We start from the raw sequence: 15374 nt of genomic DNA, 5'->3' as shown, positions 1-15374 counted from the left end.
GCAGGATTTGGCACCTGCCCACACTGCCAAAAGCACCAAAAGTTGGTTAAATGACCATGGTGTTGGTGTGCTTGACTGGCCAGCAAACTCACCAGACCTGAACCCCACAGAGAATCTATGGGGTATTGTCAAGAGGAAAATGAGAAACAAGAGACCAAAAAATGCAGATGAGCTGAAGGCCACTGTCAAAGAAACCTGGGCTTCCATACCACCTCAGCAGTGCCACAAACTGATCACCTCCATGCCACGTCGAATTGAGGCAGTAATTAAAGCAAAAGGAGCCCCTACCATGTATTGAGTACATATACAGTAAATGAACATACTTTCCAGAAGGCCAACAATTCACTAAAAATGTTTTTTTTATTGGTCTTATGATGTATTCTAATTTTATGAGATAGTGAATTGGTGGGTTTTTGTTAAATGTGAGCAAAATCATCACAATTAAAAGAACCAAAAACTTAAACTACTTCAGTCTGTGTGCACTGAATTTATTTAATACACGAGTTTCACAATTTGAGTTGAATTACTGAAATAAATGAACTTTTCCACGACATTCTAATTTATTGAGATGCACCTGTATGTTGCTCAGAACTCCACCCAAGAATTTCACACACTATTGCACTTGTGAATATGGTTGAGTGACAATAAAGTTATTTGATTTGATTTCCAGTGGAAATAGAAAACATGTAATTTCACTTTTCTGCATAATGCTTTAAAACTGTTTAAAGTACATAATGTATTTTAAAGCTAGACAACAGGACTGATTAAAAAGATGTTGGTATTTTATTCACTCCAGTCCAGCAGATGTCAGAAATTCACCAGAAGTTGTTTTGCAAACCGCCAGAAAACACAAGAAGAGGAAAGAACTCCGACACCCCAAATCATTCAAACAGAATAAGACACCCTAAATAGTGCACTATATTGTGGATAGGGGACGAATTCAGACACTGCTACAGTTTGAGCGCTCAGTTCTTTACGTGTTCAATGTGTTTTACATCATTTGTGAGATTTATATTTAATTTGAGTTGCGTTTTGTTGTGCATGTTGTTTTTCTTTCTTTGGTGTTTTAGTTAGAGGTCGACCAATAGTGGGTTTTGCTGATACCGATAATTAAGGTGGGAAAATAGACAGATATCCGATTAATCGGCGGATAGTTTTTCAGATGTATAATATGAATGAAAACTTTCCACTCAGTGGACAAGAGTGCTGAACTTTAGTAAGTATTACTTTGATAAATTAAATCTGCCACACTGGTACCTTCTTTAAAACCTTTACCATCTGAAATGAAAGAAAATATGAATTAAAATATCACAGGTCGAATGTGTTTGTTGTTAAGCAGTAACATAAGACACTGCCTAACAAAGCCAAATAGTGACTGTATGCTTCGTCAGAACGGAGAAAGAAAAAAAATATAAACTTTAAAGGGGTCATGAATTGGAAAATCAAACTTACCATAATATCTTGACATATAAGAGTTCATAGCACTGTACAAACATACTGTAAATTTCAGAACCAAAAACTTCTTCATTAGTCCAAAAAAAGGCTTTATTGAAACCAAGGTGCCAAAACGACTCGTTCTCTACTTCCTCCTCACTAATACGTCACAGTGAGGTATTGCATCAGCACAGGCCTGTAATAAACATAAACAAACAGATCAACACCTACTGTATCGTCGACACTGCTTAGGCCCGCTCACCGATCTTGCCGTTAGAGTAGAGCGGTAAGATTACCTTTGGAGCAACAGGAGGTGTCACGATGGCCACGAAGATGTCAAGACGTTGTGCAGTGCCAGGCTGTGGGAAACTACATTTCTTGCATTTGCTTCGCAAGGATCCCAACATTAAGAAAGAGTGGTTGACGTTTATTTTTAATGAAGTCCCAGATCACGTCAGTAAGAACGTGTTTGTTTGCTCGCTTCATTTTACCGATGATTCTTTCACAAACAAGACACAGTTCGAGGCAGGCTTTGCAGAGAGACTTAAATTAAAAGTTGATGCAGTGCCAACTATATTGGACCCAACAGTGATGTCGCAACAAACAAGTGTGAGTATCCATGTTAATAGTTTTGCTTCGTATGTTACAGACTGTTAGATGTTCTGAGTATTTGATTTGATCCTAGAGATTTTAGATGCTCGTGTATTATTTTTTATGCACAGGGATCTCTAAGCAGCATATATTTTCTTCTTCTACATTTACATTTTACATTTATGCATTTGGCAGACGCTTTATTCCAAAGCGACTTACAGTGCACTTATTACAGGGACAATCCCCCTGGAACAACCTGGAGTTAAGTGCCTTGCTCAAGGACACAATGGTGATGGCTGTGGGGATTGAACCAGCAACCTTCTGATTACACGTTTTGTGCTTTAGCCCACTACGCCACCACCGTTCAGTTGCCATAAATAGTATTGATATCAATATATTTAGACAATCTCTTTCCTTTTTATTGAAAGCATGACTCATTGTAATGAACAACGGATGCGTTTGTCACTACACTGAATATATGATGAAAGATGATTATATGATGAACGACAGTGCGACAAACACCGGTGAATGTATCCTGTATACGTTTACATGTTGCACGGTAAGTGTATACTTTCACAGTTATAAATGTGATAGCACCATGTATTTACACTTTATTTGGTACTGTCATGCATTACTCACCTTTTGTAAAACACGGAAATGTTTCACCATTGGAAAATGCCCTAGCTATGTAACAAGATACAAGAGCCCGACCGATATGAGATTTTTGAAACCGATACCGATTTTAGAGGGGGAAAATTCACAGATTACCGATATGGTGGCCGATACAGTTAATTTTTGAGCTGGAATGAAAACAGACCTTTTCTATGTGAATTGTGCACCGATTTTGCACCGATATGACTATGCAAAGGTACTCAGAATGCTGCTTTCTTAAACAAATATTTTTATCAAAGTATATTTGACATTATTATTATACATTGTCAACAAATTCTAGAAATGAACACTGAGAAAATAAAGAATAAATTCAAATTAAATAAATAGCTAAATATACATCAGTACTGTTTAGTATCAGTCAAATGCTGACTATATTAATACTGCCAGTCAATTATTGGCAGGTTGTAAAACAAGAAGCATTTACACCTGCCGAGTCAAGAGATAAACAGCAGTAGCGGTGTTACACCATATTCTGCTATACAAGTTCAGGGGAAACTTTCAATGGTGGAAAACCAGACTTTTAAACATTACATTTTATAAATGCAATGACTGGAATTGTTCGGTTGAAGGGGGTACCAAACTGTGAATCCTAAACAAAACAGTTTGGTGAATACATGTTTACTCATTAGCTTCCACTTAGCTGACAACAATGAAAGTAGCTACGTGATTAGATAGTTAGCTATAAGCTCGTTGTCACGGAGAGTAATAGATGGACCAGCATTGCGTCTCACCAACTAGGTAACAAGATAGCGTGAAATCAACACTCAACAGACACAATCCACCACCGCACCGTTGTCTGCTGTGCTGCAAAAAGATGCTTTGATGTTTACCTTTCAATCTGCTACATTACTGACTGCACTGACAAACTATAGCTGACTAACAGCAAACAGATGTGATAAACATGAGTGACATGGTTGTCAGGGACAGGGTTAACATTATATCGGCCGACCGATATATCTGTCGGGCACTACAAGAAAAAAAAAACTACTGTTCCTGTGCGCTGCATTCACACAATAAACTGCTTGTGCTTTGTCTTCTGAAGCATGTGAACGGCTGAGCAAAAACAAAAACTCTTAACATTGTTCTAACCATTCGAACTGCTAATGTCCATTTGCCTGTCCTCTCTACCTTGTCAGCAATGCAACTCTCCAGTGCAGCGATTAGTTATAAACAAATTAATTATCAAACCACCTTTGGTTGTCTTAAATACTGATTTATTGTATCATGACAATAATAATAACGTGTATTGTACACATACCCAGGCTTTTCTCTGTCAGTGTTGTCACGGTTCCGGCATTTGTGTCAGCTCATACTGTTGTTTGTTTTTCTCTCTCCCTTGTGTCTCACAGGTGGAGCCGGCACGCGTGATCAGCGTTTCCATGGGAACGCTGATCGTTCTCGGGGAGACACTGATCACAGCAATGATTTACTCACCCGTTCCACCTGCTTCATTCTGATTGCACTCCCTACTTATTCTCTTCTTTCTTTGGCAGTTTATTGTTTGCTGTCAAGTGTTAACTGTGCTCTTTTGTGTTGTTGGATCTTGCTTGTGTGTCTGTTGTCTCTCTTCTCGGTTCGAGGTTTCTTTATTTTGAAAACGATTGATTCCCCAGAGGGTTGCCTTTTTGAATGATACATGGTCAATTTTGCTCAGTTGTGTGGCTACAAGCTTTCAGCTTCAAACTACTACAACACCTATCACTGCACATAAACACACACCTTTATAGATGGACCTTCTTTTCTTTATATACGGACTTGACATAAACGCACCGACGACTAACAGAGGTATGCAGTTTCCCAAAAATCTGTCCCGACAGCTCTAAAATATAAATCATTATTATGGGCTTACCATAGTGAATCAGGGTAAGGCAAAAACATGGTTTGAAAGACGGATTGTTGGTGTACTTGCTCATTAATTAAATTATGTTCATTTCTAATAAAAAAGTCTTACATAGTGTAGCTTTAAGAAGTTTGGCTAACATTCCATGTCGTGGTCATGTCCTAAAAACGTAGCTAATCTCATAAAAGACGTAATAGCAGAGTGGTCCCCTGATCTTCAGATAACTTAAATGAGTTGATGTTGTCATAATTATGTTATTTTTTTTAGAGACAGTCAATGTGCCTTTTGGATACCATACTTAATTGGCAAAATCTCTGCCACCAAAAGGACAATTTACCACATCTGCTAAATATTTTACTTGAGCAAATGGTGATTTATTCATATTTTTCCTTCTTTGTGATTGAAAGAGAATTTTTTAATGTGCGCAATTAAAATTTATTTAGACAAATTTATTTTTTATATTTAAAGCGTTAACTGTATAGAGAATCGGATATTGCGCATGTGCCTCACTTTGATCTGTAACGGATGTTAGCTGAGAAAAAAGTAAGCATGAGAAATCTACTTTTATTCTTTGTTTGATAAAGAGGTTTGCCAGTCAAACATTAAATGTCACTTTAGAAATTAATTGTTTTGTGTTTTTAAGTTTGGAAAATTTTCACCCTGTGTAACTGACACTCATAATTTAAGAACAAAAGGGCAATTCACCACCCCAGGAAACAGACTGGTATTTTGAATTGCACCCATTGATTCCTTGGACTGACCTCTCCATTATTTCAGTTTTTCATGCTAGAATGCATCAGATTACCTTGCACAATGTTTATTCTTGCTGTAAACATGGATATGTGATTAAATGACCTTTAATCGCCTATTTTTCATCTTTCTGTAGTTAGCAAGATAACCAATTATACCATCTCAGAAACAGTTATATTGTTTAACAGATCTGTTTTAGAGTTTGATGAATGTCAGTCCATTATAATGATGATGTTTTTGTGTTCAGATGTTCATCATGAGAGAGCAGGTGGATGTGATTCACACTGGAGAACAGCAGATGCTGCAGACACCAGTGAAGATTGAAGTGAAGCAGGAGGAGATAAAAGAAGAAAACACAACAGAAGAAGAACAGAGTGATGAAGATGATGATGAACAGCAGATGCTGCAGACACCAGTGAAGACTGAAGTGAAGCAGGAGGGGATAAAAGAAGAAAACACAACAGAGGAACAACAGAGAGATGAAGATGATGATGAACAGCAGATGCTGCAGACACCAGTGAAGATGTGTTCAGTGAAGCTGCTGGACTGCAGGAACCTGATGAAGATGAGAGGAGAAACCAAAGTAGAGGAACAACAGAGTGATGAAGGTGATAATGATTGTTTTACTTCACGCATGTTTCTTTGTGTTGTTGTTCTTTTGACCAAAAACGTGAAAATCCGGTAATAGAAACACTTATATGGAGAAAAAGCAGTGTTTATCTTGCACATTAAAGTCCACATCTCCTACAGTGAAGTGATTGCTCTCCTGGTTATTAGCATATTAATGAAGAGCGTTTTACAGCGCTCCGATAATGTGTGTTATGTTGCGTCATAGCCATTACTGTCAACAGGGTTTGCACAATGTTCTTAAAGTGCTTGAATTTAGCTTTTAGAAATATAAGTACTGGAAAATCTGCATGTTTTGTTGAAAAGTGCTTGAAATTAAAACATTTCTACACATTTAGCATGCTTAAAAAACACATTCATTTTCCACATATCTGTTGATTCGATTCGTGATATCCCCCGCTCACAGTGCGCACATTTGAACCGCCCAAGATTGGAAGGGGCCACTGACTGACGTGAAAAGCAAGCAATCACAGCTCATTTTGTTTTTCAAGTGACGTGTGGGGGAAGTAAAAAAAAAAGGGCTGTGCTTTGTGTTGTTGCCAAAGTTCAGTGTGGACACTCGGACCTCTACAACTCGCATACAAGACAATTTTTAGCCACTGGTTAGTGATTAAGTTGTGTAGTGGTGAAGAACTTCAACACTGAAATCCTTTCATTACGTGTTGTGTCGCATGAACGTATACTCTGAAGAAAATTGACCTCATGGATTGGCTGCAGGGAATGTCAGCATTGCGTTAGTTTGAGGTGTGATATGCCATAGTTACATTTACACTGCGTTTAATTATATCAACTTTACCACACACTGTTTTCATAAGCTTCTCCCTTTTTACGCATATGCCTCTAAAGACGTGTAACGTGACAGTGCTCTATTTCAGGTGTCCATCAAAGACGAGATCCAAACAATCAGTTTTCACTGAATAGTGTCTTGCATAATTTCCTTTCTGTTCTTTACAATCAGTTGTTCATCAATATGTAAAAAGAAGCATTAATTCTAGTCATACAAACCGTCCGTTAATGTGCAACCAAAAAACATGGCTGTCAGATGCTTGCTATGAAGTGCCGGCTTTCTTAAAGAGACAGTACTTTTTTTAGTGCTTGTCAGCTTGTTGAATGTAAACTCAGAGCATAATATTTGCAAATGGTAAAAGTTATTGCAAACAGTGACAGCTCATCATTATAATATATACAATTTCATTACATCATGTTATTTGATAAAACGTAGAAAATAGTCTGCATGCACAGCGTGCTTCAATGAATGAGCGCTGCTCTGTTGTTGACACACTCATAGCAGCACGTGCATGCTGGACTCGTTTATGCACAGGTCGGAGTTCTTCCTGGAATGTTCCTCCAAAATAAAAGCCATAGGGTATTAAAGTTAAGAAATTATGACTGAAATGTTAGATATTATAGTATAATATAACAATAGTAATGTGATATCCTATCGCAACTAAAGTGAGCACAAAAAAAATCCACAAATAAATCCGTTCCAGATTTCAGATCTGCATACAATGGAGGGTTAAAAATGTGCCTATAAAACTGGCTTCATGTTCCCTGAATATATTAACGAGGAGTCTAAAGGCTACAGCCCCTAGCACCATATACCGCTGAGCTATCACGTACCAGCTGGTTCCCATTACACTCACCGCCCCAAACCTCATTCCTATCTGGGTCACGGCACCACTGTAACCGGTCCTGCTTGACACTTTAAAGTTGCTATCTTATGCAGATCCAGCGAGAGAAGCAATCTCCTGACCGCTTGCACTTTACATGGCTGTGATCACGGACTGACCATCTACATGATGGGCAATAAACCGATATAACATTATCGATGATAAACTTTTGAGTAAATGTTTATATTTAGCCTATGTTCTACATCTAGACCAGGGCAGCTCTTTGCTTACTCCTCTGCGGCTCTTCCCTCCATCCATGTGTTCTGTGTTTACAATTTATTTTACATTCCAACATGTATTTAAACTAGTTTTAAAATCAATCAAAATGCATTTAAATATGTGCAGAATTGTCAAATTTGGAAATATTTATTTAAAAAATTAATAAATAAAGCTCTCTCGCACGAGGGAACGTAGCCGTTGATGTGATGAGTCACGAGAAGTTTGTTAAACAATTTTCCAGTCCGCATCGCCATGGCGGAGTCAGGGAAGCACACAGCTAAGCGCAAATATGTAGATTAGCACAGAACTTTTATCTGAATGGGAGGATTTATATTTTTTTGTTGAACGGAATGGGAAACCCTTCTGCTTGATATGCCAGACTTCACGGTTGCATTTTAAGGCTTCAAATCTCGAGCGCCATTTTACCACACTCCATGCTAAAGCGGGAAGGAACCATGAAGTTTTGGAAGATTGTGCCGATGGAGACATTTCCCAATGTCAAACAGGCTGCACTCAAACTACTGTCTATGTTTTGGTCAACTTATGTCTGTGAATCAGTTATTTCTACATTGAAACATGTCAAATCAAAGCATCGCTCAATTCTTACTGACACACATGTGAAAGAGTTTCTTCAAGTAGCCACAACTGAATACAAGCCAGACCTGAAAAGGATTGTGGAAACCAAGGACTGCCAGGTGTCCCACTGAGTCAATTAAAAGGAAGTAGGATGATACTAAAGTTAATATTCATAAAAACCATTATGTGTTATGTAATTTGGCCTATACATTATTGTAAAACACAGTTGTGCATGTGTGTTATTTGTGTGCACGTGTATTGTGTGGCTCTTTGCAGTGATATGTTTTTTTGGTTTTTTTTGGCTCCTCATGCCAAACTGGTTCACCAACCACTGATCTAGACTATCGGATCAGGTGCATGTCGATTAAAACACAAGCAATTTGGCTAATATATAGACACAACATGCTAACCGAATGACAGTCATGAAATCAGCCAGTTAAGGACAAAGTATACTTTGGTGATCTGCGTTTCGATCAGCAACACTGAAAGTATTCTTTGTCCTTAACTGGCTGATTTCATGACTGGAATTCGATATTGTAATTTGCACAGTATGCGTCACACAAATTTCGACCCAGATATTTTTTACACGTGCATCGTCAACACGTGTGCCCGCTGTTGTATGTACTAAAAGAGTATCACAAAGTATTTGTAGTTTGCATGCGTCGAAAGCGTTTGTATTCGCTTACGATCAGAAGAGTGTATTTTAAAAAGTAATGCATTCGACCGGGTGTGATTCGATCAGGAACACAGAAAAGTTAAGTATACCTAGGACAAAACCAGCAAGAAGAGCAGTGTCAGAAACTTAAAGAAGAATGACAATGAGCAGAGTCAAACATCCGCTGAAGATGACGATATAGTGGTGAAAAGAGGTCACGCCCCTTAACCTGTGGAGTTTAATTGTAAATAAATGTGTTTTATTCTCAGTGATGTTGCGGCATGAGAAACTAATCAGCCAAACAGGAAAATGGACTGGCTGATATTTTAAAAATGTCAAATATCGGCCAATATATTGGTCAACCACTATAGGTGACTTAATCATAAAATGTAGTTATTAATCAGAATTGTTGACACATATTTACCTTTTGCACAGAAAAAACAAATTAGGGCAGGATGTTTTTGTTCTGCCATTTATATTAGGATTCAATTTGATTTCTTTTCACATTTGTCCCTCTTGAATTGATTTTTGTTTACTGTGTTCATTGCAGAGCTTATGGAAGTGAAAGAGGAAAGTCAAGAGCTGATTGAATTGGAGGAGAAACTTCAGTGTCAGAAACATCATGATTTCACAACTGGAGAAGAATCTTCGAGTTGCTCACCAAAAAATCCTCAAAAAAGAGCAACCAAAAATACTTTAACCTGCTCTCAGTTTGAAAAATGTTTAACGTATAAACACAATCTTAATAAGCAGACAAGTATTCATACAGGAGAAAAGCCTTTCACGTGCCATCAGTGTGAAAAGAGTTTCACAACTAAGCATTATCTTAAAGTACATGAAATTGTTCATACTGGAGAAATGCCTTTCACCTGTCATCAGTGTGGAAAGGGTTTCACACAAAAAGGATATTTTAATGAACACATGAGAATTCACACAGGAGAGAAGCCTTACATGTGCCATCAGTGTGGAAAGAGTTTCACATTTGCAGCTACTTTCAAGAATCATCTCCGCCGTCACTCTGGAGAAAGGCCATTTGAATGTGATCATTGTGGTAAAACATTTGTTTTGAGTTCAGACCTAAACCAACATCTGAAACGGTACACAAATGAGAAGCCTTACAAATGTTCTTTTTGTGGAAAGGGTTTTGCACACCTGTGCTTTTTGAACACGCACCAGAAAATACATATCAGCGTGAGGCCTCATAAGTGCTTTGAATGTGGAAAGACCTTTACAGCAGTTTCCAACTTGGAAAAGCACCAAAGAATTCATACTGGAGAAAAACCATACAAGTGCTCACACTGTGAAAAGAGTTTCACTTGGTCACAAAACCTGAAAACACATGAGAGAATCCATACTGGAGAAAAACCATACAAGTGCTCACACTGTGGAAAGAGTTACACCCGGTCACAATATCTGAAAGCACATGAGAGAAACCATACCACTGCTCTTCATGTTTCCACACAGCAGATCATGTAATTACTCGCATGAAAAGTTGTTACCCAAAGTAATCACAAAGAGAAGTTTTGCATAAACCTAATAACAAAACTGCTAAGAGCAAGTTTTACTAAGGAAATCTTAAGCCCCATTCACACCACAAGTGACATCACGCGAGACAGAAACAGGATCCTATTCATTTCCATTGAGAGCACGGCAACTTCCGGCGACACGAGCTGCTGCAGTCGTTGGCGACGGATCGCCGTGGAAAGCGACAAGTTGAGAAAATGTCAACTTTATGCAAATGACGAGCGACATTCACGAGCGACTCCCAATGAGAATGAAGACAGCAGAGCTCACTTCATCTGTCTCCTGGCAGACTGGGGACGAGTGCATTCAAGACAGAGAAGTTTCAGCATCGTGAGGGATTTTTACTGTTCTATATAATTTGTCTGTAACCACATGCATGGATATAATAAAACAATGATGCGTGGAAAAGCATGTCAGAAATGGTCTGCATTCCGAGTTAGTTTGATTAATTCATTCATGATAGATTGATTGTCTGCACATTTTATAAAACACTCTACACTACAGAATGTACAATTTTAGAGACAAGAGAACTGATTCCTTGTCAAACTGTAATGATATCTTAATTTAACCAGTATTAGGTCTCATCCCTGATCAAATTTTTAAGCGTTATTGCCAGACGTGCAGTCCTCCAATAATGTTACAGCGACAAACAGTAGGAATGCCCACTAGCGACACAGATCACAGAGTCTAGTGACACCAAGCCACAAAGTCGCTGGCAGTGTGAACGCAGCTTTAAAGGAACTCTTCTTTGCAATGAACCGCTCCAACTAGTTCACAAATTGTACTGAACGCTCCACTTGTAACAGTTCTCGAGTCAACAGTATTCCCCTTTAACTCGCTTTCCTGCTGATCAGCTGATTCAGCGCCGGCCGTGCATCATCACAGCTTCGCCATGCCTTCCTCCTCATCTCACTCCTCCGCCTGATTCAGGCTGGGGCAACACCGTCCTGACCAACCCCCCCATTTCTGGAGGGGAGATGCTGCCCTTCCAGCCATTCTGTCAGACGGTGGTCCACCCCGCCTCCTGTGAACCTGGGGGAGAGATGAGGGGAGGCATGGGGAGAAGGAAAGGGTGAGCGGAGAGAGAGTGAGCAAGAGAAGAACTTGCTTGCTGGCTCCCAGATGCACTGTCGCCCGGTCCTCAACCGCTCCTCCGCCCTCTGACGGATGCCAGCTCGCTCCTCCCCCTGCAGACGGCAGTGAGGTCCTCTGGCCCCTGGCAGACGGAACCGCTCTTCCCATTCTTCGGTGGACGGCAGCGGTTTCTCCTGCTCTCGGCGGCCAGCAGCGACCACTCCGTTCCATTTTCAGTTGGATAGCTGTTAGAATACGATGTTCCCACCCTGACCTGTATTGTTCGGTTATACAAAAACATATACAACATATTTGAAGTTAGTGCTATTGGTGTATAGCTAGTGGCTTCAGAATAGTCTGAACCAGGTTTTTTAATAGGAATGACAATTGAATGTTTCCAGCTAGAGGGAAGTATGCCTGTTATCCACATTTGTGGAAACAATTCCAGTATAACTTTACACGCCTCATCAGACAGGTGTTCAATCATGCTGTAACATATCTCATCATCCCCTGGGGATGTTTTCTTTGCTCCAGCAATAGCTCTTTTAAGTTCAGATAATGAGAATGGAACATCCATAGAGCTTTCATTCATATTACACTTCTCTAACACATCAGGATTTTCTCTTCTTACTGTCTCTCTGGATTTCTTAGCTTCTTCTGTCAAATTACTATTACTATGTACCTTAACAAACACTTTAGCTAACATTTCAGCTTTATCTTTGTTAGAAATAGCAATTTCTTCACCATTTTTAAGTACAGGCACAGTATAGTTTTTCCTGATTCCTCCCATTTTCCTTATCATATCCCAGATGTCAGATATCTGTGTTTCCCAACCAATAGAATTACAGAAACCCTTCCAATATTTCCGCTTTGCAGCTCTAATAGTTCTTCTGACTGTTACTTGGGCTTTTTTTTATAATTAACAAGATCATAAAAAGCAAATGATGATTTAACTTTCCTAAATGCATTATTTCTTGCATTAATTGCTTCTCCACATTCATTATTCCACCATGGGACTGCTTCCTGTTTCTTTGACTTGGATACCTTCCCAATTATCTCTGTTGCTGTATTATGTATAATAGTACATATTCTTGAGTTCTACTCTTCTACTTCAGCACCTAATCCACTTAATTTAACTAATCTGTTACTACATTCTATTTTGAACTTCTTCCACTCTACATCCCTTAATTTCCATAGGTATATGATCTTCTTCTGCTATTTGTACCTGTAACAAAGGCTAAGGATGGGAAAGGAGGAGGCAGGAACCGGATGAACCGTCAAAATAATAGTTTAATGAAAACTTAAAAAGACACAGAACACAAACGCACACACTGCAGCTGCATGTGGCTCTCTCTCTCTTGAACTGCCGCATCTCGCTGCGCTGATCCCGCTCCTCGGCTGATTAGCTTGATTGGGGGCCGGGCGTGCGTAGTCACGGCCTCGGCCAGCCCTCCTCCTCCTCACACTCCTCCCTCCTTTGCCTTAGACCGGGGAACCCCCGGCATGACGTACATCCCCCCCTCCTTTCCGGCTGCCCTTCTGGCCCTACCTGCAGGCAGGCTTTTTCCTGCCTCTCTTGAGCTGGGGAGGGGGACGAGGGGAGGGAAAAACAAAAAAAAAAAAAAGAGGAGAGGGAAAGGGCAAGGCAGAGCTACAGTGAGAGAGAGAGAGGAGAGAAAGAAAAAAACGTACTCGCCGGTTCCAGACACGCAGTCGCCTGGTCCTCAATCACTCCTCCATCCTCTGGTGGACAACAGCTGCTCCTACCCAGGTGGACCAGAGCAAATCCTCCGACCCCTGGCAGATGGAACGCCCCTCCGCATTTTGGCAGCCGGTTGGGAACTCCACAGTGTATTATGAGCATTAAAATCACCACACCATATTACCTTATGACTATAGGAGCTCACAATATCCAAGTATTTCTTTATTAAGTCTGTTACATGGATTGTAAATGCTGATCACTGTAATGCCACTATTATCTGGCCAAATTTCTATAACTACTGCCTCTAATTCATTGCTGACCTTGTGTAAAGAAGAGGCGAGAAGCAGCTTTCCTGGTTCAGGTAAGGATTTATTTTCTCTCTGCAGCACAATTGCAATCTCAGAGTCTTTACATTATTCACTAAGTTAATCTATAATCACACACCGCTTCACAAAATAAACTCTCATCATTTGTACTAAGAAAACTCTTTGCTTCTTGTTCGGGTCTGTGGTGCCCAGGCTCTCTCTCTTCTGCTTGCGGTGTGGCTCTATTTATGCCGCTCTCCCCGTGCTCACTGAAATTAGAGACAGGTGTTGGACATAATTTAGTTCAGGTGTAAGCGCCCTTACCGCTTTCTCTCTCTCCGGAGAGATGCTTGACCACGCCCCCGCTGCCACATATCCCCACCGCCCGACTCAGGCCGGGGCGGCATCCGGCCTGCCTACCACTCCCCCCCATTCCTGGAAAGGAAGTCGGCGACAGCCATCTGCGCCCCCGGCCTGTGGACCACCTTGAACTTAAACGGCTGAAGAGCCAGGTACCAACGGGTGATCCGGGCATTGGTATCTTTCATGCGGTGGAGCCACTGGAGTAGGGCGTGATCGGAACATAGGGTGAAGGCCCGCCCCAACAGGTAGTATCGGAGAGTGAGGACCGCCCACTTGATGGCGAGACACTCCTTTTCTACGGTGCTGTACTTAGTTTCCCTCAACGAGAGCTTACGGCTAATGTACAGCACCGGGCTCTCCTCCCCCTCCACCACCTGCGAGAGTACGGCCCCTAGCCCCCTGTCTGAAGCATCTGTCTGTAAAACAAAAAGGAGAGAGAAGTCAGGTGAATGTAAAAGTGGCCCCCTGCAAAGTGCAGCTTTAACTTGCATGAACGCCCGCTGACACTGCTCCGTCCACTGGACCGGATCTGGAGCTCCCTTTTTAGTGAGATCAGTCAGCGGGCTGGTGACGTCCGAATAATTAGGTACGAACCTTCTATAATAGCCAGCCAGCCCCAGGAACTGTCTCACCCCCTTTTTGGTCTTGGGTCTCGGGCAGGTCGCAATCGCCGCTGTCTTATCAATTTGGGGACGTACCTCCACCCATCCAATCGCGCACTTCTTCAGGTTCGCTGTGAGTCCCGCTCGGCGCAGCGATCTCAGAACCACCCTCAGATGTTGCATGTGCCGCTGCCAATCATTGCTGTAAATGATGATGTCATCTAAATAGGCAGTGGCGTAAGCTGAATGCGGTCTGAGGATTCGGTCCATGAGACGCTGAAACGTAGCCGGGGCCCCAAACAAACCGAACGGAAGTGTCAAGAATTGGTGTAATCCAAACGGTGTGGAGAAGGCGGTTTTCTCATGGGAAATTGGTGTCAAGGGGATCTGCCAATAACCCTTCGTCAAATCCAATGTCGAGTAAAATCGAGCAGTGCCCAACCGATCGAGCAACTCATCAACGTGAGGCATTGGATATGCATCAAATTTAGACACCGCGTTGACTTTTCTATAATCCACACAGAATCGCACAGACCCGTCGCTCTTAGGCACTAGAACAACTGGGCTGGACCAATCACTGTGGGATTCTTCTATTACCCCCATATTGAGCATTGCATCCACTTCTTCCCGAACAATTTTTTTCTTGTTTTCGGGTAATCGACAGGGGTGGCTATGTACCACGACCCCTGGCTCGGTCTCGATGTGGTGATGGATGAGGTTTGTATGTCCCGGTAGAGAGGAGAACACGTCCGCAAATTCCTGTTGCAACC

The 15374-nt window shown here is 41.0% G+C and overlaps 2 protein-coding genes across 2 annotated transcripts in view; one reads left to right on the top strand and one right to left on the bottom strand.

Moving 5' to 3' along the window:
• LOC127418577 (zinc finger protein 721-like) overlaps positions 1-15374 on the bottom strand; it is a 620351-nt gene that overhangs the window by 79617 nt on the left and 525360 nt on the right. The window lies entirely within an intron of this gene.
• The window catches only part of LOC127419356 (zinc finger protein 665-like), a 41107-nt gene continuing 26590 nt past the window's right edge, over positions 858-15374 (top strand). The window contains exons 1-3 of the mRNA XM_051660714.1: positions 858-2043; positions 5535-5895; positions 9585-10507. Coding sequence (XP_051516674.1) covers positions 1756-2043; positions 5535-5895; positions 9585-10507 — 1572 coding nt within the window. The 5' untranslated portion in view covers positions 858-1755. The remainder of the gene's footprint in view (positions 2044-5534; positions 5896-9584; positions 10508-15374) is intronic.

The sequence above is a fragment of the Myxocyprinus asiaticus genome, chromosome 28 (assembly GCF_019703515.2).
Source record: "Myxocyprinus asiaticus isolate MX2 ecotype Aquarium Trade chromosome 28, UBuf_Myxa_2, whole genome shotgun sequence".
NCBI classification, from domain to species: Eukaryota; Metazoa; Chordata; class Actinopteri; order Cypriniformes; family Catostomidae; genus Myxocyprinus; species Myxocyprinus asiaticus.
This window is presented reverse-complemented; position numbering and strand designations above follow the sequence as displayed.